Genomic DNA, 25,972 nt, shown 5'->3' with positions numbered 1-25,972 from the left:
GCGGGGGTGGGGGAGGAGACAGAAAGGAAATGTTTAAAGTTTAGCAAACATGGATCAAAATGCTGCTGTGATAACAATTAAGCTGAATGGGAGGACACACACACCCATCCTAGCTTGAACAGTGAAATATTTAAAGTAGGCATAACAGAAATTTCAAATGTCTGCCTATCTCAGCTAGCAGGTTCCTCTCAAGTGGCAAACCTTTGATCACATTTTATTCAGTGACATTGCAATTCCCTTTAGGCAGTCAAGTTAGCCATTATTTTTCCAGTCACTATGAGTGCACTAAGATTAATGAGATAAAATCATTTAATAAAGTTATAGATGAAGTATAAATATACACTTATAGCTAAATATATTAGCTATAAACTTAATACTGACTAATATTTATTTCTGTTTGTTAGATTGGTGCCGTGTGCCTGGCACTCCTTCCCAACAAAAGCAATCACTCCAGTTGATGCTACCCAAATCTTTATTCTACACAGTATTACAATTACAGTCACACAGGCTAAGAAATTGTCCTCTCATTCTAATTAAGTTCCGCTTGCACTGTGTTTTTGAATCCTTCTGGGCCATCCTTCTAGAAGTGGGGCACTATGACCCCTTTCTCTGCAACGCTTAATCAATCTCTATTCCAACTGCCCCAATCTGTGCCTGCCAGAATGAGCATCCTCAACAGCTTCATCTAAATTCCCACATCCCATATCATCACCTGGTGGGATTGTTTCCCCATTAACACCCAAATTGGTCTCTGGATGCTCTTCTGTTTTGACACCTCCCTGGATTTCCTTATCTCCTGTACTTCCATTCCCATTGCCTATTCAGCTGGGGAGTAGAGCTTGTTAAGCTGACACCAGAAATACATCTTCATCAACCCTCTGGTTCTCATGGGAAGTTTTCTCCTCTTGTGCACGCACCAAGGACTCTTCTGAGTCTGCGTGCAGGACAGATGGATGACTGAGAATGGTGTGGTATATTAATGCACATTCTTGTACAGTTCTTCTTGTGTGCAAGATTCCAGTGTAGCAATTAACATGCTAGCCTAGGCCAGACCCAGGGGGACCAGAACTGTCTTCTCTGCCATTAAGGCTCACTGGTAGGGATCTACCAAAACAGGGAAATCCAGCTCAGCTGAGCTCATCAGATTTCTTGCCTGCCTCTGTACTGATGATTTGAAGTGAGCCAAGACAGGGGTTTTAGGGGGTTGGGGGAGGCACCTCTCTTCTTTCTGCAAGACAGACCAGAATGAGTGCATTTTTTAAAACAGCCAATGACATTTGAGCAAATAGACACCTAAAATCCATGTGACTCTAGTGCAATTTGTGCAAAATCAAATGACCTGAGCTCATGGTAATTTATAAGTAAGGCTAATAGTCCAGAGTCAGAGGGACTGAATCGCCAAAATCTCTCGAATTAGCACTCCTCTGTCAGAGTCCTCAAACACTGATACTCTGGCTGACCATCTCAGCGTAAGCTACCATACAGAGCAGCTGAGATAAAATGAGTGGTAGCAGAAAGAAAATAATACATGCTACCCTGAATGGCTTGGTGGAAGAACAAAATAAAATTGAAATGAAATTTGTGTAGTGTTAAAAAAAATAGCACAACTCTCCAAATTAAAAGCTTGTCAGCTTGGCCTACTTTTGCCCTCTTAATCACCAGGGACAGGGTGGGGGACCTTAAAGCAAAGAAACCCAGAGCAAATGTAAGCGTAATTTTGGCATTTCTAACATCAAGATAATATGGTTTTTTTGGGGGGGGGGGGGAGGAGGAGATCAATGATGGTATTTTACATTCTTTTGAAAATGTCGATTGCACTTGATTCAATGTGGATATGACTGATAAAATGTAAGAACAAGTACAACCTTTTTTCTTTTTCATAGACTTTCTTTAACTAACTGTGTATGTCTGCTCAGAACTAAGTCCAGCTGAGTCCAATGAAGCTTTTCCCCAAGTAAATTTTACAAGGATTGGAGCTGAGCCCCCGGCTCCTGAGATGCAGGCTTTTATTTTCAACACATTAACTGCAGATGTGATCCAATATACACAGAGGATGCAGAATTTTCTCTGAAATTTCCATGCAAGTCATTACTCTCTGCCAGGGCCAGCCCTAGCATTAAGCAAACTGAAGGAACCATCTCAGGAAGCTAATTATGGGTCAGCAAATTGTGGGTTTTTAACCTAGTAGATCACATTTCTGGTGACAAGGCTGCAGACAAGCAATTGGGCAGAGATGGGCTGAGTTGAAACCTGTATAGGTGACTTAATTCCTGCATTGAGTGGGTGGTTGGACTTGATGGCTTGTAGGCCCAACTGCATGATTCTTGAGACTTTTGCCTTGTGGTGGGGAAGGTTTTGTTGTTCCACTTCCGGCAGCCAAATATTCTGCCAGTTGCTGGAGAGGCTAGCCTCGTTTCAGTTGGAAATTCAGCCATTCTCTTTAGCAGTGGGAAGGGAAAGAAGTAAGTGGCAAAGATACCTTAGGCTGCAAATGTCATTTTTCCCATTTGTACACATACAGCTTTGTTCAAGTACAGCCAACTTTCTAAGCAAAGAAATAGATACTATTTACAAGCCAAGAACGCCCCCCCCCCGCCACACATATAACCCATAATTGAGAAAAGCTGCAATAGTGGGAAACCCTCACATCTAAGCATAGTTTCTATACAAATCCAATCATTTTTATGCAGTTCAGTTGCTGGCAATAAAATGCCAATTGTCAGGTTTTAATCAGTGAATTCCTTTACTTATGTTCTCTGACACTGATGCAAGGGGCTTGCATAAACAAGTCTATTATAATTATTTAGCAAAGGCTGAGAACTTCAAATGTAAAGTATGCACAGATGCTTTCCCTGATAGTAAATACACTCACTTACATTAGTGTCTAAGATTTTAAAGCACTGCTACTGTGTTAACAACTGCAGAGAATGCAGAAGTGACACTGCCCCTCCCAAGAGGGACCCCCAACAAAGGGCCAAATAAGGGTAATAGAAGATTAACAGGACCAGATTATGGAAAGTTTGGCTAATATGGGAACTGTCAATGCTAAGGAAACTGTTAAGGAATTTGTGATGCAAGGACAGTAGTCAAAACTGTGGCCTGTGTACCACCAATGTATACTTTTGGCATTTCACTGGTTAGGGACATCCCTGAGTTTGAGTGGGTTGGACTGTCATTTTACTTACTTACTTATTTATTTCATTTTTATACCACCCAATAGATGATGCTCTCTGGGAGGTCATCTGGTATGTAACTGGGTGCAAGAGAGGGACATAATCCAGCTTCAAATGTGCCACAGGTAGGAAGCGGGGACTGGACATATGGTCCTGCACAAGAGAAGCTGGAAGTCAAGGCACAGAGTACAAGTTAAGAAGTATAATAAGTGTATACAATCTAGGAGACCTCCATCTATCTATGCAGAATGGGAGGAGCTGCAGGACTGGAGGAGGTAGCTGTTCCAACCTCCTTTCCTTCAAATTTTGCTAGCTGGGCCTCTAACCCCATCTAGGTGATACACAGGAACAGAGATGGAGGCCCAGAGCTGGCTAACCAATACCATTTGTTACCCCCACCCACAAACCTGCCCAACAAACTTCCATTTCCTTCCTTCCTGAGATTGTGACAGCAACCTCAAGGAGATGGAACCAACACAGAGCTGTCATCAGAGGATGGAAAGGGTGGGGAGTGGTAAGCAGGAATGGATATTATCCTTCTCCCTGTGTTCATAGCTCTATTTTCTAGCCTAGGGAAAGAAAATCCCTCAAATCCTATGGCCCCTTAGACAACCCCTGAAGTTATAGGATTCCTCTACATGAGGTCTTTAAAAAAAAGTCAGGAACTGAATCAGAAGAAAAGTTTACCATTGTTATGATTGGTGCTGGTTTATGTTATTTTATTTAAGAACTGAATTATCCTTCTATATATGCTATCATATAACAGCTATCACATGTAGCAGTGGTAAAATCAACTACATAACGATCACAACAGGGAAAATAATGAAGTAAAACACCATTTCATTATATTTCACTCTATTGTTGTTATGGTGATTATATTATTGCTACTACTACCACTACTATTACTAATTTATTTGACTACAGCCCCAAAATCAAATATATTATTAATGGAGGGAAATGGCAAGTCTTTTTTCAGGAATATATCCCAAATTGTCACACAGTCCAAGCAAAGAGCTGTGGGGAAAAGGAGACTGTAACTCATTACCTCTCTCATGGCATTGATCTGAATTCTGCCCCACTCTCCTGCCAATGCCTGTTGTTTGCAAGGCAGAAAATGTGTGGTTGGTTTTTATTGGAAGAGGAAATGCCTATGCTAGTTCCAGGTTGGTGAAGCTGAGAGATACAGTCCTGGGGATTCTAAGGAAGGGTCTATGGATCCAGAGAACTCAGGACTGTCCATGGTCCAGAAAATCCCAATGCAGGCCCTCTGAAAATCCCAATGCACATCTTAGGCTGCCAGGGAAAGATGCTCCTTCTCTCATCAGCACAAATGTGCCAGAAGAGGGACACTCCTGCTCCATCTTAACTCTCCAACCAGTGGACTTGGAAGTTACAATTGCTCTGAAAATGAATAACTCACGCAGCAGTTGTTATTTTCAACTATTATTGAGAATTGGGGAAAAACAGGAATTTTGATGTTGGAGGAATATTAAGATATATTCTAGAATTGCCCTACCAGGATGAAATTACAGAATCTAAGAATTTGGCAGTAAGAACTCCTTTCTCAACCATGTAAAGAATGCTTGGACACATTAAAGAAAACTGAAAAGCCAAAACAAAAACATACCTTCCAGGGCAAATATTCGTTCTCCAAGAGCTTCAACAATTGTAAGCAGAGCAAATTCATCTGAGACATTAAAGAAATGGTTTTCGGTTGGCTCACTAGCAATTGATTTGATTTCATCAACAAGTTTTTCAGTGCTTAGGTTCCCCCGGTTGTAGTGGCCAAGAATCTATGGTGTTAAGAAAGCCAAGAAGACATTTAAGTCACAAGGTTTTACAGAAAGATGGTTCTGTATTTCACAACTGGTAGCATTTAGAAATTTGTGGGAAGCAAGGACAGGAACCATTGCCCTGGACATTTTTCATGGATATTGGACAAATATATGAACTGAACACTGTGACCAGCCTAGAATGAACACCCTTCAGTAATCTAGAAGTACCCTGATGAGGGACATTGTAACATGTTTTCATTGATCCAGAGCATGTGCAGCTTTTATCTATACATCCAAAATGGTTGCAAGCTACTTTAAAATGCTATTTATTCCTTTGGCAGGTGTGATTATGAGAAAGAATCTACCTTAGGAAGGGAAACAGATTTCCCAGATACAATTGTGGTAGGGACAACTAGCCATGGAAATAATTTGAATTTCACAATCCATATTATGAAGTGTGCTAAGTAGTTTCAGTGTTGTTTGTGTTTTGACTGGAAGATGCCTGAAGCTAAGCATGAGCTTAGCTTTCCCTAGACCTCATGACCAAAGATAAAACTTATAAACCCAAAGTTGTTCCTTTACAACACCATGCCATTATCTTGAAAACCCTGTAGTTCTGGAAACGGTGTGATTCCACGCTATGTAGTTTCATAATAGTCAAATAGTTTGTGGTGAGTTGTCTGATCTTGCAACCCCAACATTCCCCCAAAGCATTCTTTGCGGTCAGAGGCTAAAGAATACACAGTTGTTTTTAGAAGTAAGAGATAATATGCAATTCAGACAAAAACCTGGAACTAATTCAGGGCTCAGCTCCCTACCATAAGCAGTGAAATGGTTTTTGGACCTGGATCTAAAACATTAGAAATACCTATATTTATGCGGGGCCAGATCAAGGCCATGATGGGCCCCGGGGGTAGCCATCTCCAGCTGTACTCTGCTCACATTTGTGCACACACATGACCAGAGTGTCAACAATGCAACTTCCCTTTTCCCAAAGTATTTTAGCGAAAACCCCCTTCCATGCTTACATGGTGGGTTACTCAAAAATTATCAAAAGCATGCAGTGCTCAGCCACAGAAAACAAACACACACCAAAGCACTCACTCACTCTTACACACAAGTGCACACACATACTAAAGAAAGAAAGACTGAGTGTACAATTGGTTGCCCTCTTGGTGCTTGTAAACCCCAGAACTCAGAAGCTTATTAGCATCCTATGCAGAGCAGGTGGAGCAGTGGAGGCAACCTCTGTCTCCCCGTATCTCCCACTTTGCATTTTTGGCCATACACCTCCACCTTCTACATGGATTTCATAGAATCACAGAACTACTGCAGACTGAAGGCCATCTAGGCTATGCATAAATACCTCCAGCAAAAGAGGACTCACTTCCACCTCCCAAGACAGTTTAGTCCACCAGTAGCCATTACGACTGAGAATTTTCTTTTAATATTCAGCTGAAATCTGGTTGCATGAAACTTCCACTAGTTCTAGTTCTGTATTTTGGGGTAACTGAGACCAATCCTGATGCATCTTTTCATGACATCATGTCAGATTTTTGAATGTCACCATCATGCTCCCCCTGCCCTTAAGCTAGTCCTTGCTAAACATACCCAGCATTCTAAAACAAAACAAAACAAAACAAAACAAAACAAAACAAAACAAAACAAAACAGGTTTGTATGTTATCTTTTTTGTTGTTGTTTTTGTTGCTGTTTTCCTGTTGTTTGCCAGTTGGGCAATATATAAATATAATCGATGCCAAGTATCATTACTCAGTTCCTAAAGGATTAGCATCTTGTGGCTGTATGTTTGTTTATTTATTTATTTAGAACTTTTATATGCTGTCACCACATGCTGCTTCCAAACAAACTCGAAGAAGAACTTCTGTTGATTCTTAGGTCCTCGTAGAGCACTGCACTTACAGCAATAGAAAATCTCTGTATAGCTTCATTTTCACAATCCTGAATAACTTTTTCTAATCTGTAGCTGTCATGAGATTCTCCATCTGTCACGACTATCATGACTTTTTGGACTCCTTTGCGTGCACCACGAGCTTCTGTAAAAGCTTCTGTCCTAAAGTGGCACAGAAAGAAAGAAAGAAAAGTGAAGTAAGGAGACATGGTAACCATGGCATGAATGAAGGGGCGGAAATCAATCCGTGGTTAACAGCAAATGATGACATCAACAGGAAAAGAAACAGCATGACACATTTTAGGGAATTAAAACTTATTTCTAATGCAGAACAGAGTTCTATGAATAGCTTCAAATCTTTACAATATAGTTGGACAGAAAAGCAGGGAGCTGACTATAATCCGTTGTTTAGACTGAATCGTCAGTGAATGAAGAGTTAAGGATGGTCAAGGACTGGAAGAAGCAGCTTGGGCAAAGTGCTGGTGGTAACATCAATCCCAATATTTCATTCCACTGAGTTCAGCATCACTTACTCTCAGGTAAACAAGCAGAGGATTGCAACCTAGAGGAGGCTCATGGTGAAGCAGTAGAGCAAATGCCTTCTGTGTACACGAGACCAGGCTAGATGGACCAGTTATCAGGCTTAATATACATTCCAAGCCTAAAGCTCTGCTTTAAAGCAGGTGTCCTCTGGATTATCCACTAAAGCAATGCCAGTGTCATAGGACTGTGTCAAGAATATCTGTCTGCATGGAGGTCAAGGATCAGAATGGGCTTCCATGCCTCCAAATATAGGTCGTTTGGAAAGAACAGCTGGTGAGGGCCTTCTGTGTTGCCTATAAGCTTCCCAGGAGCATCGGTGGGGGGCGGGGGCACGGCAGGAATCAGTTTATTGGATTAGAAAGACTTTGGCCTAATTCAACAGGATGCTTGTGAAGTGGTGATGATGGGGATACCTGTGACAAAGTGACACAGTAACTCATGGGGCCTTGTCCCTTTTCCCAGTATTGTCTGTGCTTACCTTGCTGTATCTATTCCAAGAGCTGTCAGGGTTTGTGTCCCTTCCCTCTGCTTAATTTTATTTGCTGCAGCGAGCACATCTTCTTTGGTTGTGTATGTGTTGAGGTTGAATTCATGGGTTACATTTTCTCCATACTGAACTATCCCCGCCTGCAAGACAAAATTTCTTCTTTAAGCAACCTTCATAAGAGTGTTATGAAGAGTGTTTTCGTGATGGCGCAGAGTGCAGAAATGAGAGATTTGTCCAGTAGATGAGGCAGGTGGGCCACCACCACAGTAAGACTCTCAATAAATATGTGCATATTTAGATGGAGGAAATCCTGCAATTTTCCAGTATCCTGGGGGCAGAATCCTAGAGTTGCTGGATTTTTTTTTCTGTTGAAACATGAATATAATCGAGCCTTTATCCACTTTCTCTCTAAAAAATCTAAAGTGCATGTTAAAAAATCCTGTGCATGTTAGACAGAAGAAAGGCCTACAAGATACAGAATGCTCTGCCAATCATGCTGGCTTTTTCTGTCTAAACATGCAAAGGACTGCTCCTTAAATCAAAAGTTATTTCTAGGCCACCTATATGGGTAGAATTTTAGACTTGAGAAAATGAAGAGAACTCTGTAGCCTACCTGATTAGCAGTAGCTGGCCTGCTTAGAGCTGGTGTTTAGATCCATTCACATGCAACAATGACCCATTTACAAACAGGAAAAGCAACACACACCTTTGGTTATGGCGATCCACTTGGCTCTGCCTGCCATGTAATTTGTGTTGGCACTCATGCCAATTTGTACAATGCCAAAGGCTTGGGAAAGACTGAACTGCTTCACCCTGAACATAATTTCTTAAGCATGAATTCCACCTACAATAAAAGTGTACATGGGAAGCTGCTCATAGTGGCATCCCACTATCGGTGTTCATCAGGTGCCCATTCTTGCCACATATGTGGGATTTGCTGGATCGCCTGCCAACCTCACTTGTAAAAGAAACATGAAACCAGAGAGAGAGAATGAGACAGAGAAAAAGAAAACTTTTGCAAACAAGAACCTTTTTCTTTATCTGTATTTACTATTTTCCATTAGCATATTTCAAGTTTATGTTTTGCTTTGATATTTTGAGTATTCTCCACAACCCTGTTATAGGGCTATGATGCATTTTGATTGGGCATATTTATCTCTGACTTGTGCATTATTTAAAGCTCTGTGACATGGACAGACTGAAGAGCAACAGGGCCCCTTCGGTTTTTATCTAGTCATATCCTTTTATAGTGGGACCAGTTTGCATTTTAGGTTTTGATTTTACAGATATGTTATCCAGGCAGTTTTATAGCCCATCCCTTTTAGCACACAAGTATCTTTGCTTACTGGCACTCACGAATGCCATTTGAACTAAGATGGTAAAGCTATGTTAAATAGGAGCAGAGGGGGAAAGTTGTTTTACTGTTACAAATTAGAAAGTGGTTGTTACCTCACTGGGTTGTTGTGAAGATTAAAAGGGAGAAGGGGAGAAGGAATATGTCAGGTTTTTTTGCAGGAAAGTGATAAGCTGAGCATCACAAGCATATTTGGTGCCTTTACCTGTGGGATACCCTAGAGAAGGGGATGTTTATGTATTCACTCATTTGAAAAAGAGCCAGAAGTGACAATAGAAGAGAACATCTGAAATCGGTGTCTGATGAGTGATTTATTTTAAATCTAGGTTTTCTCACGCCATACATCTTACTTTTCTTGTCCCCATTTGCTTGTAATATCCCTAGTCTCGTTTGCCTGTAATATCGCTACATCATCTAATCTGACCCATCAAAGGAACTAGATGAGTCAGATTAGATGTCTTAAGACTACTGCCTGGGGTAGGAAAATGAAACTGCCATGAATGTCCTTGGTTTTAGAGCAGACTTTCCCAGCATGGTACCCTCCGCATGTGTGAGATGACAGCTCCTAGGCATGGGGTCCTGAGGAAACATATAGCCAAGTGGGACTATACATGATGAGTTATCTAATCCCAATGACCACTTGTAGTGGACCAGGTGGAAAGTACAAAGCCAGTGGCAGAGTACATGTCCAGCTTCCAAGTAGCTCCCCAGCAGTGGTCTTCTTAGGAGTGAGACATCAGAGAAGGATCAGGTGTAAGTTGTCCCTGAGCAGAATACTAGGAATGGGAGAGACTAGCTGAAAGGATATACCTTCCCTAAGTATCTGGTAAACCTGTGCTGGGATAACAGCTGCCTTTAGGACTGGGATGGTAAATTACTTCCATCCTGAGGGTGGAATGTAATTCTGGGTATTGCATTCCAGCTGGGGCTCGGGCTGAAAGGTTTGAAGTCCACTTAACCTAAAATGCCTGAAGATTTTAGTGTAAAGTGCTTACTATTGGTAAATAAGACTTAGGAGAGACATTCTAACCTTTGAAAATAGGGAAGAAATCCATACAAAAACTGGAAAAAAATCAGTTGATGGACCATCAGAGGGAAGGGCTTGGATATCACCATTTGGGAGCCTGGATGTCCAGGTAGTAGCTCAGGGTAGTTATACAGGGATTCAACATACCTGTGCTAGGTAGTTATAATCTGAGCTTTGTTCTAGTGCCATTCCTAATTCCACTTCCTGCAGTGATTCTTCTCCCTTGGTTCCTGAGCCAGAGCATGTGCACTGTGGATCCCACTGGCAAACCAGCTATGTTCCTGGCTGAGAACTAACTCTGGACATTCTGACATGAAAGCAAGAAAGATGAAATCTTTGTTCCACCATACCTGTGTCTGATGAGGACCTATGTCCATATTTTTCAGCAGTCTGTCTAAAAAAGCAGTGACACTGTGCCACGGGTAAATGCTGTTGGAGCCATCGAGGACTATGACAATGTCCATCTGGGTCTTGCATTCTGCAACATGAATTACGAAGTCATACAGTGGCATGCAATGCATTAACAGGGTATTAGGAATGTACATGTTTTTCTACTGGAACAAATTTGGCATCCAGCTACTTCTAAATAAATATACAGAGATTGCAACCTCAACTTATATGTAATACGAATAGTTCAAAGATTTGATGGGATAACCGCTGCTTCTTCCTTCTATCCCACTCTTTTTTCAGGGTAAATTCATACAACAGAGCATGGGAACTGTACAATCTGGGACGATTTAGTTGTGGTCTTGTGAGACAGTACTTAAAGTAGCTTTGCAGAGCCAGGTTCCTAGACAAAAGTTTTAGGCTAATGGGAAAGTTAATATCTATGTGCCACAATCATGGTACACTCATCAACCAGATATGTGTTGTAGGGCTAGGTATAGGGATTAGGAAGATGTGGTGGATTTGTTATGGTAGCAGTACTACAGATGGAAGTATAAGAGAAGAACTAAACTATGGAATTTACTTCCACAAGATGTAATGATGTTCACCAGCTTGGAGGAAAAGGCTATCAGTGGCTAGAATGGCTCACATGTATAAGAAAAAGAATGATGTAACTTCTGAAATGGTCACGAAACCAACCGTTCTAGCTTTCCCAAGTATGACACAGGCCAAGTAAAGAAAGATGGTTAATCTGGCATTAGTTATAATTTTCCTCAGCAAGGGAGCAAGTGAGAGGAAGGAAGAAGCAAAACCAGATGTTTCCACAGGATGCTCCTGGGAGAGGCTGCATTTTGAAGAAGAGAAAGGGTGCACCCTATATATGTTTAGATGAAAAAAAAAAAAAGTCCTACAACTTTCAGCATACTCCAGCCAGCAATGCTGGGACTTTTATGACCTTTTTCTGTCTAAATCTGCACAGGCGTGTGCCCTAAGTCTGAAATCCACATTCTTATGCTGGGAATGCCTTGTCTCCAAGAAATCATGTTGGAAAGTTGCTTTCCAGGGCTACATGCACAAAAAAATCAATGAAACCCACAGTACTCCTACCAGCATTTAGGCCATACTTGATTTCATTCACATGTTGCAGCAGCTTGCAACTAGTTAAACCATGGGTGGTGTGAATGAAGGGCAAGTGAATGTGCTAGATTTCACTCCTGATTGCTCCATTGAATCCAGTCAGAGCTGAATAATGGAGAGTGTTTTTATTGCTTATCCTGATTGCTAAACTTGGAATTGTGGGCTGTTGTGGGAGAAACAATCTAGCTGTGTAACTCTAGGATATAAAGCATAGAAACAGAGCGAGTCAGAAGGGTCCTCCTGGGCCATCTAGTTTGACTCCAAGCTCCAGCCAGCTCCGCTCATGACATTCCTACCATGTGCATGTCTAGCCTATCCCTGAACAACCTCATTGATGGGGCCTCAACCACCTCCCGTGGAAGCCCGTTCTATACCCTCAGAGGCCTAACCATCAGGAACTGCTTCCTGGCATCCAAATGGAACCTTGGTTCCCTGAGCTTGGCCCCGTTGGAGTGTGTCCTTTCCTCCTCTGCAGGGGAGAACAGGTGTCTACTCACCTCCGTGTGTCCCCCCCCACACACACGCATACCTCTATGTCGCCAACAGATCCCCTCGGAGTCTCCTCTTCTCCAGGCTGAAAAGGCCCAGTTCCCTTAGTGTCACCTAATATGGCTTTCCCTGCAATCCGGCCACCATCCTTGTGGCCCTACGCTGCACTGACTCTAACTTGGCTATATCCTTCCTGCAATGAGGGGCCCAGAACTGAACACAATACTCTAGTTGTGGGCGCACCAGATCGTATAGACTGGTAGTAATACCTCTCTTGATCTAGAAGCCACGCTTCTGGCTATGCAATCAAGGGTGGCATTCACCCTCTTGACCACCGCATCACACTGCTGACTCATGTTTAGCCTGTAGTCAACCAGTACCCCAAGGTCCCTTTCACAAGTGCTGCTCTCCACCCACTTGTCCCCTAACCTGTACTTATGACACCCATTCCTATCCCCAAGTGCAAGACCTTGCACTTATCCACATTGAATGCCATCCTGTTGTCTCCTGCCCACTTCCATAATCTGTCCAGATCCTTCTGGATCTGGAGTACCTGCTCCTCAGTTGTGGTCAGTGCCCCCATTTTAGTGTCATCTGTGAATTTGATCAGCAGACTGTTCACCCCTTCTTCCATGTCATTGATGAAAAGATTGAACAGGATTGGCCCAGGACAGAGCCCTGGGGGACCCTGCTAGTCGCTGGCCGCCATCCCGATGATTCCCCACTAATGGTTACCCTCTGCTTTTGGTCAGTCAACCATGCCCTAATCCATCGGACAGTGCATTGGTCTACCTCAAAACTCCTCAATTTCTCAAGCAGGACAAAACACGAGTTTTAACTATGGGTTGTTTTTCACCCAACAACCCACAATTCTAGCTTCAGATGTCATGGACGGAGCATCTCTGGGCTGTACACATAAGTAGGAGTGGGTGGGCACCCTTCTTTGCCGCCACTCATGCATGACTAAGCTTGAAACAAACCCTAGAGGGCTGTGACATGTGAACCAGGCCTCTGCCACGCTGCAGGCTCTGGAATGCTTTCCCCAGGGAAGATATCTCAGTACTCATGGTGATGTCAGTAATTCCATCCCAGATAAAAATCATTTAAAAAATGTTCCCACGCTTTTGCATCCTTGGAAGCTCTTCGGAATGAATGTGTTTGACAGTCACATACGGCCATTAACATGACAAATGCAGTCCAGAGTAAGCAACCGTAAAGTGATGCACAGCGGGACAGAAGATCCTAACTTCCACTGTACAGTGACGGTGTCTGAGCTGGCAGTGACTCACAGACCAGCAGCTGTGAAAAAGGCAAATGTTGCCGATCCATGCGGTGGTGGATTACAAAAGGAATCAGAAACAAAACTGTCGATATCAGAATGCCTTTTATAAGTCTGTGGTTCAGCCACATTTGGAATACTGCACTCAGTTCTGGTCTCTGCATCTCAAAAAGCATGTTGTAGATTTAGAAAAGGTACAAGAAAGAGCAACAAGAAGCCCAGGACCCTGAGCTTAGAGGCTGACAGGTGTGGGGAGCAGCAAAGGCAACCTTCACCTGCTTGTCCTTCTATCCTGCGTTTTCACTAGATGGGGTTTTGGCTGTCCAACTGGAGCACTGCAGAATGGGGGAGGGGGGAACAATTCCAGGATGCCCCACTTCAGTTGCTTTACAGACCTCAGAGAGAGTGCTGTTCCTTCCATGAACCCTCAGACTTTATCTAGAGGCCATCGGATTATCATCTAAAATGATCAAGGGCTGGAACAACTTCCCTATCAGAAAAGGTTAGCATTTGTGACTGTGTAGCTTAGGAAAAAAAAAAAAAAGAGGAAGCGTGGGCACCATAACAGAGGAGTACAAAATTGTGGGACTGTGGAAGAACTAGATAGGGAAGTGTGTCCTTTCCCTAATGACAGAACACAGAGTCGTTTTATGCTGCGAGTTTCAAGACAGATAAAAGGAAGGACTTCATCACTTGGTGCACATTTGTCACCACAAGTAGAGATGGCCACCAACCTAGACGGTGTTAAAAGGGAATGATTCATGTTCATAGAAGGCATTTGCTAGTAATGGCCTACTAGTCGTGATGGCTGTATGTTCCTACCAATATCAGAGGAGTCCGCCTGTCAGTACCCCTTGCTCTACCAAGGAATATGATGCTGACTAGATAGACCTTTAATTTGATCTTTCCTATGTTCATCCTTATGTTCCTAGGTACAGCTCTTTGCTAAGTTGTTATCTGTTGCATTCTGCCGCTGTTTTAAATTGCTGCTGTGTCATTACAGTGGTACCCCGGCTCACAAACTCCTCAGTTCATGACCAAATCGGGTTGCGAAAAGAAATTTCAGAAAAAAATTGCCTCAGGTCATGAACTCCACATCGGGGGACGATCGCGGTCATGCTTGGGGGGTGGGGAGAGATGGCTACGATCATGCTCGGGGGGCGGGAAGATGGCCATGATTGTGCGATTGCGCCCATCTATGGCCGTGGTCGCGCTCATGCAGGGAAGATGGGCATGATCACGGTCGTGTGGGGTATGGGGGCTGGAGATGGCTGTGATCTTTGTTGTTCTTTGTCACTTCGCTTCAATTTTTTGTGATTAAAAAAAAAATAGTTACAGAACGGATTAACCTTATTTACATTGAACCTTATAGGGAAATTTGACTTGGCTCATGACCAATTTGGGTCGTGACCAGAGTTGTGGAACGGATTACATTCGTGAGCAAAAGTACCACGGTATTTTGTTAATACATAATTGCTATCATTATGATATAATAACCAGCCCAGGAGTGATAATTGGGGTTGAATGTTTGTGGCGTAATTTTTAGAATGACAAACTAGCTTGTTTGAAAGTTAGGCCTATTGGTTCCTAACGATTCAGTTCTGGCAGTAGAAATTATGCCTTTGTTATCTTATACTGCTCTCTAGGTAGGGTCATGTCCCATCTAAGTGCCATTGGGAAAGGTGGCATCTCCTTTCTGTGGCCCAGGTGCATGCAGCATTTTCTCAGATGCATGGAGCATCTTCTTGCTTTGAGGGAGTGTTATGATGTCATCACAGGAGTAGCAGAACCTGTCCTGTTCCAGCTATAGTAACAGAACAAGTTTATCAGGGCATTGTAAGCCATTTCTCTCAAGTTTACTGGAAATGCATGAAGATTATTTTTAGCTGGATCACTGCTCATGATGGAGTACCCCAAACCCTGTTTATTCTAAAATGAATTCCAGAGGCAGCAAACACTTCGGTATTTATGGACAATGATAACATTTACTTAATTTGGTAATGTTGGTAGCCTTGAAAAATAGTTTATGTTTCTGTGTATACTTTTGTCTCCTTCAGTACTCCATACTTTCAACATGTATATGAACAACCTTCTTATGGACATACCTTGGACAGATGGGGCGATGGAGTTTACGACCTCAAAAGAAGAGCTGACATTGGAACAGATGCCAGTGGTATAATGCAAGCCACCGCATTTGTAGGCATAGAGAGGCCCACATGCCTTTAGGAAGGAAGGAAATGTTACAAATTAGTCCAGCTTACTTCATACAAAATGTATTTTGGCAATGGCTGGAAATACACTCGCTGAAGTAAAACAGCGATAGAAACATTACAGCATCGATGTGATGCCATTTCAGGTAGAGGAATATCCCCAGTTTAAGCATCATGATAGCCCAGGTTTTTTCTTTGAAAAACTATCTTGTGTTGTTGTGAACACAGTATTGTGTTTGTATACACTGTCCAGTCTCTCCCACTGCAAGTATACTGGGTGAGCTAGGGGGACATTCCGTTACTGGTTTGTTCGGCAGGAGAGATTGAGCAGCACACCGCTGTGTTTATAATGACCTTCAGTTTAAAAAAATGCAGGCTTTGTTCCAAGTTAGCAGGACCACTCTGACAACAGAAGGGTGAACTTAACCTGAATTACAGCAAGACTTCCCAATGGGCAACACACAAACTCCGTGGCTCATGGGCCCATTAAAATTTTAGCTGGAAACTCTGCCAAATTTCTATCAAAATGTGGGCAAGTGTCCACAGTCAGGGAAGAATATGTATTCACGTTCAGTGAGATCTTCTACACTTCAGTTAGAATGTTCTGCATTGCAAAATTCTACCCTCAGTTGTACATGATACAGAGCAATAAAAATACATATGGAAATACACATGCATATGTTATCTTGTTCCTGAGAATATGTGATCCGTGCTTCCAGGTGACACTAATTTCAATATGAACTATTCAAGACAAATTATGGATAGCTGCCTGTGGCAACTGGGGTATGGACTGCTGTGTGGGTCATGAAGTGGCTCTAAGAGTATGGTTGTTGGCTATCTGCATATCCAAAAGGCACTTCACTACCCATATTTCATTAATTTAAGGATTGCAGTGAATCCCAGGAGCACAGTTTCACTTGTGGAAAAGGGCATTTTCTAAATCTTGGCATTCCTTTCTCCTTTAGCTCCTTGCACATGCTGAAAAACTGCTCCACATGACTGGGGCGTTCTCCAATGTAGCACAGCTGACAGAGTTGGAGGGGAAAGGTGGCATTGGTGAAAATTGTCTCCTTTGATTTTGTTTGCACAAACTCTGCTTGACCCAAGCCTCTTCCAAGGATGGAAGGGCTTTTTTTGTACAAACCAGGAGCAAGAAACCACTGGTTCTCCAGGTGTTTTTGTACTCTGACTCCCATCTTCCCCAGGCAATGATCAGGAATGGAGTTGGAGTCCAACAGCATCTGGGAGTAGAGCTTCCTAATTCTGCCTCAAATGGAAGGCCCATTGGTGGAAAGGCTCTGCTAAATTCAAGCCATTATAAATGTGCATATTTATAAATATTTGTTTAAAACAATTATTTGCTCACCAAAAACCCTCCTTCTGGATTAGTCACTAAAGTTGATCCAAGGGTCATGTTCTCCTTTACTTCTGTAACTTTAGGAATGGATATATGATCTATAAATAGATAAAATATTTTAACTATGTGGATATGTGCAAACAAGATATTAAATCATGCCGTGGTTTTGCTAAACTAAAACATCCAAGCTTCCATACAAAACATGGTTCTTTTCTGTTCCTCTTCCTCCTCCCTGTTCCCTTTTGATTAGGATTCTGATGAACAAGTCAAAGTCCTGGCTCTCATCCCAGAATCTTTGTCTGGAGCAATGCTTCACATGGTTTTCTTGAACCTCAAAGAGAATGTCAACACAGCAGTGCAGAGACAGCAAGAGACAACTGTCCACATACACTCGCTGATAAGAACAAATAAACTTTTCAACTTCTATATGATTCTACCATTAAACTGGCTCATTATTCAAGGTTCAGTGGCACACATGGTTGGTGTTACAGTGGGTGAGAGGTGAAATAATTATGAGAAAAGAAATGCATTAGAGCTCACTTTGTGGTGCTTGTAAAAGTGACCCCTGTAGGACTATGCTGGTTGTGAGAATAGACTTGGGGAGAGAGTCAGAGGGTCCCTGCTGATGGGGAGGTGGAGGAAGACCCTGGATGCCTGAGAGAAATCTTGGTCCCCTGTCACACCACAAAGAGCCACACATTGTTAAAGAAAGTCCATAATGGGAGAGATTGCTAGACTATGTAAGCACCATTGAAGGGTTTTCAGTTAAAGGCTATGTATGGGCACAAAGGAAGAGGACATGGCCACTGGGAGAGAGGATAATACTGAGTGGAATACAGGCCAAGCTTTAGCACAGTTCAATAAAGGAACAGAAAGGCTGAGCAGAATGCAGACGACGGTATAATTCCATGTAGCAGACTCGGGCAATGGAGTCTGCACAAGTGAAATGATCTCTCGATAACAGCCTGCAGATTTTGTGGACAGATATTTGATTTTAATAGACACCATTATCTGAAAATGTGCGGTACTCATGTCCACATTCCTGAACATACATGTAGGAGGAACGACAAGGTTTAGGTGAAGGCCAGGGATGTCTCTGCTCACTTGAGGCTGGTGCACCAACCATGCTTGTTCCCAGATATGTCTGCCGTGACCACATGCCTTAGTTATATCTCATCATTCTGAACTACTGAAATGTGTTGCTTGTGGGGCTGTTTCTGAGAAAAGTTCAGCATTTTCTAGTTGAAGTTGATTGTAATGGATGTGGTGTCACTCCAACAGCTTTGTTGGCAACTGATTCATTTCTAGGCACAATTCAAAGAGTTGCCCATGACCCGAAGTTGCTTGGAACATGGCCTTATGCAGAGGACTATCTTTTGCTGTATGAACTTGCCTAACCCTTCTCTCAGTCCTGCCTGCCAAATTCTGGCAGCAACACCAGAGAGGACCTTTTCAGTGGGGCAATCCTGTCATTGGACCTCTGTCTCCCTTCAGAGATTCACTTCTCTTTGTTGTCATTCATCCACCAGGCACATGCGTCTTTAAACAAGCATTTGGCCTATCAGACTTGCCATTTGCAATATCCAAATCTGTTCAGATCTTCCAGCAGTTGTGCTCAAACTTTAACTAATTTGTATGCCTTGATTTTTGTATGCCTTGATTTTATATTGTATGACGATGGTTTCTTCCATTTATATCCCACCTTTTTCCCTCTTGTAAGGAACCCAGGCTGGCTCCCATGGTTTCCTCCTCACCATATTATTCCAACAACAATCCTGCTAAGCAAACCAGGCTGAGAATCTGTGATGGCCCACAATCATGTTGGGCGCCATCCAGTATAGCTGCCTTCAATCTCGGGGGACTATAGGCATGCAATGGAAGGTGCCCTGTTGCCCTTGCTCTTAAGGAGAAGGGGCTGAAGCGTTTCTGGGGCTCCTTGAATCTTGCTCGAAACTTCCCTATCCATTCTCCAGAATGCCACCCCCACCCCAGCCCAAAAGTCGTATTCACTGTTTTGAAGCTGCACCTAGCAGGGAAAGGAGCATGCTGGTTGTGAGGACAGTGGGAGCTTGCTCTGAGTTTGGGGGCCCAGCTCCAACCTTGGAACCCATTTCTGTGGCTGGAGCTGGGACAGAGTCTAGAGGCCATAGGATTGCACCCCTATTGAGCTTTATGGCAAAATGGGGACTAGAACGTCCAAGTTCCAGCTCAGTACTCTAATTATTACACCTCACTGACCTTTCAGTACTTTTTATGATTATCTTATGTACCATGGTTTATTTATTTTACTTTGCTGCATATTGTCAGGAGCTTTAAGTCCAGTTGACAGAAAGGAGGATATAAAGTGTAAGTTATAAGCAAAAGGGGTTTTTTTTGTCCTCCACTTATAGAACTCAAAAGGAATTTGCTTATCCCTATCTTTGTTTTCCTTCAGGCAGGGCCTTATTTCAATCTTCTTTTATGTTTTGGAAATAAATGGATAAGTAGGATGATGTTTTATGTTTGTTATATTTTATGCTACCTTTTTACCCATTCGGGCATGGAGGAGTTTAAATTGCTCTTCATTTTCATAACTGGAAGTTATATTGTATTATTGTTTATAACTTCCTGTATATATACCACTTTGAGAGAATTTTTTCATCTGAAAAGCAACACAAAACTTGATTAAAAAGAAATAGAAAAAAGAAAGAAATTGAAAGTGAGTTGATAGTGTTGGGAACTGAGTGTGGATCTCACGGCACAAGCCTACTTTTTGCCTACTTTAATTGATCTGTACATATCATCAGCTACAATCCCTATTTCTCCAACTAATCCACAAAAGTTAACTCTGGGCAGGACTGGGACAGGAAGAGAAGGAAGAGTCAGAGAAAAGTAATTGCATTTGGTTCTCTGGATCCCACCAACAGCAAGGAAACACGAAAGCACACACTGAAAAGAAACAGGAGGTTTGGCCAACAATTAAGCAAATACTACAGCACTGGGAAAGTGATAGTTTCACACAGTCCACCTGCTGACTGTTTGAAACTAGCATAGAATTTATGTGAGCAAGCACCGTTTATTATTATTACAGTTGTAGCCTGACTTTTTGCTTCTTTCAGGAAACACAGATGGATGAACATGCTCCACCACTTCTGTTTTATCCACACAACGACCTCTGAAATAGGTTAGTCTTAGAGACAGTGACTGGCCCAAAGTCACCCAATGCGTTACATGACCAAGTGGGAACTAGAACCCCAATCTCCTGAGTCCCAGGGCAGATTAGACCACACCAGCTCTCAAGTGAAGTGAAGCAGAAACAGGTTCCTGATACTGCCAGTGGGGGACTGAAAATGGGCAGTGTGACCTTTGACGGGCAACAGACTACCATGAAAAGGCACAAGGGGCAAGGTAAGCGTCAGTTTGGAGCACAGCAGTTCCTTGCAACCAGAAAATAAATTGCTGGAAAGCAGTAAGGGGAATGGAACAATTGGAATGCACTGCCATAAGCTGCCTACAGAGCTGCATAAAGCCCTCTGAAAAATGGACCCTTCACAGTTGTGACAACTGCACGATCTTTTGTACCAGACTGAACCTAGTAAAGTCTCCCCTGTCACAGGCGGGAGCACAGGAGAACATCAGAGGCCGTTTGATAACAAGTCAGCCAATAAATCAATCCAGCTCAGTATTTTCTGCAGTCAGTTGCAACAGCATTCCCGGTTTTCCAGTAAAGATCTTCCCTGCCCTACCTGGAAATGCCAAAGATTGGGGCTGGATCCTTTTTCATGCAGACTCTGCAAAGTGTTCACAACTGAGTTATGGCCAGCTATGTTTAATTAATTAGCCAGCCCTTATGTTCATTATGGTGAATCTCCCTTTCTAGAGCAGAGCTGTGAAACTTGCCGGGTGGCCGGCCCATCTGTGCATCAAGAAGGCATTTCTTCCCAATACCGGGCCACAGTGCTCCCCCACCTCCCCGAAAAGGAGGGATGGAAAGCATGTAGTGCAGATTAAATGTTTAATCAGACATAAAGCTATGCCAGATGCTTTCAAGGATGGAGACACCCTAAAAACAAAGCAAACCAGCTGCCACTCCCCAATTCTTAAATCAGCTTTCACTCCAGAGCCAGGTATACATGAAGTCCGGGAGATGCAGAGGTCAATCCACATTAAAAGAAAAGGGAATGTAACACTCACTCCCGTTTTTATGTACCTCTGAATGCAGACATAAAATCTTGTGAGGTAAGAAGTGTTGACAGCCCTGCCAATGGCCGGGGGAGGAAAGAGCAAGGGCTTAAAAAGTTAATGCAGTGTAGTGAGAACCAAGTCTATATACATAAGAGATTGTGACTGATAAAAGCCACAAGTAGTTAAAAAAGAATAAAAGGATAATCCTCTTCCCACCAAGTCAGGAGAAGACAAGAAAGAGACTGAATAGGAAAAGAACGGGCAAGTCAGGTCACTTATTACAATAACAATAACAATTCAGATTATGTAAGAATGACATGTGTATGTGCGGGAAGAAAGTAATATGAGGGTGAACATTTCTAAAAGAAAATCAGAAAATGTTGTCAAAGAGAAAGTAAAGGTATGTTAACAGTTCTGACTACAGGCTAATTATAACTGGGGAGAACAGCAAACAACTACCCTCAAATGGGGGCAAACTATGGTTTCTGCAAGCCAAAGTTCTGATTTGGAAAAAAGCAGAACTGTAGTTTGCTGCCGAAGCGCTGAAAGCAGGGAACATTTAAAGGAGAGGCCTGTCATTCTATTTAACCAAAGTGTAAGCAAGACACACATCACTGTAGAACAGCTTTCCTCAACTTGGTGCCTTCCAGATGTTTTGGATTTCAACTCCCATCAGCCCTAGCCAGCATGATCAATGGTCAGGAATACTGAGCACTGTAGTCAAAAACACCAAGAGGACACAAGGTGGGAAAAGACTGTTCCAGAAGATAGATTTAAATGCAAATAGTGCTCGACATAAATAAAAGGCAAGGAAATAAATATGATGTACATCCTGCCTTCATAAGGAACCCAAGGAGGCTTACATAATCTTCCTCTCCATTTTATCCCCACAACAGCCCTGTGGCTTGATATGCTCAGAATCAGTGACTCCATAAGTTTCATGGAGACTAGAACTCAGATCTCCTGAATTGCAGTCCAGCACCCTAACCATTAGTGATTATTTGAATCAATTGAAGATTATTCAGCCCTTCCCAGTGGACTATCAAGAAACAAATTTGCACCATTTTCTATGTGGCATACTTTAGTGGTAGCAATCCTGTTTCCATCCTGAAATGAGGACAGGAGAGGTGTAAAGAAAACATTAGCAAGTCCCAACATAGGACAGACCTACTCTGAATTTCTGCTGATCAATATAAGCTCTTACCTGCTAAGTTTAGCTTTACACATGGCAAGCCACTGCCCTGTCCTACAGGGCATTTATACACATCACCAGTTCTCTTCTGGGGCTGACCAGATAAGGGTGAACCTATAAGAACCCTGAGAAAGGAAAGAAAACACATAAAGCATTTTAAAAAGAGTAATCATTTCAGATATTCTTTTACACCGCAAGAGGGGAGACACATTTCCTGACTTAAACATGATCAACTGCAGAGAGCAACAAATAATGTTGGATGAAGATAACAAAGGGAAAAGACTTAGTTACAACACAAAAGGAATTCTTGGGTGAGGAGAGAGGTGAAGCAATCCATAAAAATAATTGTACCATTTTCCTTCTGCGTTTTCAAACTGTTGAACCGTGTATCCAAACATATCTTCCACAGGGCCACTGAAGGTCATTGTATCTTTCACATCAACATTGAATGACAGAGTGAGATGTAACATAACTGTAAAATAAAGCAGAAAAAATATGGAAGACTATGAATTACCCGGCCAGGCTTGTGAAGGGCATTTTTTCCTGATGGAACTGGATAAGGGTGAAAATTGCATTCATGTTTAGACCAAAAATTAAAATAGAGAAGTCCTACAACTCCCAGCATTCCTCTGCCAGCCATGCTGGCAGAGGAATTTCACCCTTACTTCCTCAGGAGATAAATGGCATTCATGCAACATGACTTATTCATCATAAGTTCATTGCTGCATTAAGCTTGCTTATTTAAGTGAATGTGGACTATAAGTGCTGCTTTCAGATAAAATACAAAGATTATTCTGCAGCAAATGATGGGCAATTTTGCATAAAAGCTGGTATGATAAATCAGGACTGGCAAAGCACAGGTTCAAAACACTTCCTCATTCACAGAGGTACATGGTTAAAATTGGAGCAGTCACTGGCCAGGTTCACACATCACAAGAAACCATCGTGAATTACCAATAATGCTAAAATGGAGTTCCTAGGTCTGGACAGACAGAGAAGCCACAGTGAAACATGGAAAATTTTAAAAAGGCTGTTGATCTTCTCTGTAGATTCAGGGAGCTAAAGCTACCATGCAGAAGTGCCACAACTAGAGGCTTTTCATGATGTAGCAACCCAACCCACAGGAGTTCTGAATTTTGTGCTGTGAAGTTTCCATGCTTCACTGTGGCTTCTTGAGATGTCTGGACTTGGGAGCATCATAATTCGGCTGATGAAATAGAATCCCACAAAAAGGGTAGCAATAGAAGGGGCTGCTCTAGGCATCCGATCTCAACTACCCAGAGACTCTGACAACATACATGTCATTACTCTCTTTGTGCCTGTTGGTTGAGTGATACGCCCATCACTGTTTCCTTTCTGAAACATGGAGGAAAATGGGTAAATGCATGAAGGAACAAGGAGGTAATTGCTCCAGAAGTGTTTGTTTTATTTTAATAAGAACCTTCAGAGGCTGGAGCGGCTAGGAACCGCTGCACAGATGAACAGACATTCTATGTCAGTTCTGGCCCACTGACATCGCTACACCTAATCCAGTGCAGAATATTCTGACCAGCTGAGTTTTCACATCTTTTCTACCTGAGATACACCAAGAAGCTAGGTTTTAACAATCGACTATTTAGTATTAAAATATAAATATTGCATAAACAATTACTGTAACAAGCATAAACAATTATAAGTAGGTGGCCAAAAGCCATCTCTGGCAAGGAGCTGTGAGAAAAGAAAAACTCAGGTAGGTTTTTAGGAGGCAACAGAAGATGAATGTGACATAGACAGATTGCATTTTCAGAATGCAATCCTATGGCTTCCCAACATTGTCTGTGGGGCCACAAGTTTATCTGGAGCCTCAGTTATGCGTTCCTGTGACCTTGGAGCTGGGACTCCCAAGTCCAAGCCTTCACCCTGATCCTAGCACAGAAGGAGATGATCTGGCTGCCTCCCAGGGTGGCCCCAGGGCCTGGGAGCGAATCCAAAAGGGCATGGCAGGGCCAAGAAGGGTAGGAGGCTGGGGCTGACAGGTTGTGCTGAGTCCTTGCAGGGCCCCAGCCTTCTTTGCTCCCCTTCCCAGGCACTTCATCTAGACAGCAAAAAATGGCTGCCTAGGGTTTGGAGGCATGGACAGCTGAGAACATTGGATCACACCCTTTATCTCTTCTGTGAGGCAAGAAAGAATCAAAAGCATCCCTCACAGATCATCTGCAGTGATTGGAGCACATGTGGCTTCACTGGAAATTTTGCCGTCTCCCACAAAAAGCACCGCACTGTGCTCTCTTACCCGAACATCACGCATTCAGTTCTGTCACTAAGAGCCTCATATTTTCTTGCACTCAACACAACAAATTCTGGGGGCACTGAAACCTATTTGGCATAGCTTGTGCAAGGTCTTCCACTCCATTCAAGTCAGTCAAAGAACGAAGTAAGTACATCCTGTCAAGGGATGATTAATTTTTAGAACCATTTAGAAAGGCAGTTGTGAGGGCATCTTAATGGTATGATTGCCTTTAATGGAACTGATATAACCAGTGTAGTGCAGTATATATTGTGCAAGTCATTATGGTTTTGTTCAAAACAGAGCATAGGCGATGGCCCTTATACCTTTTCCACCAGAAACAAAATTCCTGAAGTGGACACCCTTCAAATGTAGGTGTGTAGATCCAGAGCTGCTGCTGTTGTCATCATCATCGTCGTCATCGTCATCATCATCTCTATACCACCCATAGCCCACTCTCTGGGCAGTTTGCAAAATGCATTCAAAAAAGGATAAAACTGTATTGAATAACACATTCTCTGACCTTTTCTATTTTGTTCCTCACAGAGAGACTGACTTGTAAATAGGGGACAGACGGGCTCTTATGCCAACTATTGCCCCTTTATGTATATATAGTAGCGTGTAAGATGACCTTGAAACTGAAAATAACAGAACAAAAATCAAGGGTCATCATATATGCCAGCTGAAAAATTGTCCCTGCTGTAGTTTGCTTTCAGTGTTGCAAGCCTCGTGTGTGGCCACATGCCCAGTCTGGAGTCTGGCACCCACCCAGCCTTGCTGTGGGGGAGATGCCCCATTCTGCACTGGTCATGATGGTGGCCAGGAAGGAGAACATTCCCTGTGCTTCTGTCTGCATAGAAGCTTCCAGCTGACTAATTCCCCTACATACCAGCATATAAGATGCCCTACGAATAGGAAATTAGTGAAGTAAACATTGGAGTTGCCTTATACGCCTGACGTATGATAAACACCAGGGAAAAAAGTCCCAAATATTGACACTGTCTTGTACACGAGTTGCCTTATACGCTGGTATGTGTGGTAATATCAGTGTCCCATTGAATGTGTGTGCTATGCTCAGGCTTTAGGATGGAAATTTTGCATGTGGACAATCATTCCCTGACTGCCTTTCAGAGGCTCTCTAAAGCTGTCATGGCCAGTAGCAACGGACCTCCATCCATGTGCCTAATTCTCCCTAAAGCATATGGCTAGTGGGCCCACCAT

At 42.7% G+C, this 25,972-nt stretch overlaps 1 protein-coding gene across 2 annotated transcripts in view; it reads right to left on the bottom strand.

Moving 5' to 3' along the window:
* ITGA1 (integrin subunit alpha 1) overlaps positions 1 to 25,972 on the bottom strand; it is an 88,646-nt gene that overhangs the window by 40,414 nt on the left and 22,260 nt on the right. For both annotated transcript variants that reach the window (XM_044445941.1, XM_044445940.1), the window contains exons 2-9: positions 22,837 to 22,957; positions 22,498 to 22,610; positions 17,139 to 17,227; positions 15,668 to 15,782; positions 10,621 to 10,748; positions 7,881 to 8,029; positions 6,871 to 7,021; positions 4,801 to 4,966 (exon numbers count right to left, since the gene is read on the bottom strand). In XM_044445941.1, the coding sequence (XP_044301876.1) occupies positions 4,801 to 4,966; positions 6,871 to 7,021; positions 7,881 to 8,029; positions 10,621 to 10,748; positions 15,668 to 15,782; positions 17,139 to 17,227; positions 22,498 to 22,610; positions 22,837 to 22,957 (1,032 nt within the window). The remainder of the gene's footprint in view (positions 1 to 4,800; positions 4,967 to 6,870; positions 7,022 to 7,880; positions 8,030 to 10,620; positions 10,749 to 15,667; positions 15,783 to 17,138; positions 17,228 to 22,497; positions 22,611 to 22,836; positions 22,958 to 25,972) is intronic.

Source organism: Varanus komodoensis, unplaced genomic scaffold (genome assembly GCF_004798865.1).
Source record: "Varanus komodoensis strain SLA01 unplaced genomic scaffold, ASM479886v1 scaffold5, whole genome shotgun sequence".
NCBI classification, from domain to species: domain Eukaryota; kingdom Metazoa; phylum Chordata; class Lepidosauria; order Squamata; family Varanidae; genus Varanus; species Varanus komodoensis.
The sequence above is the reverse complement of the archived record's forward strand: the minus strand, read 5'-3'. Positions and strand labels throughout refer to the sequence as shown.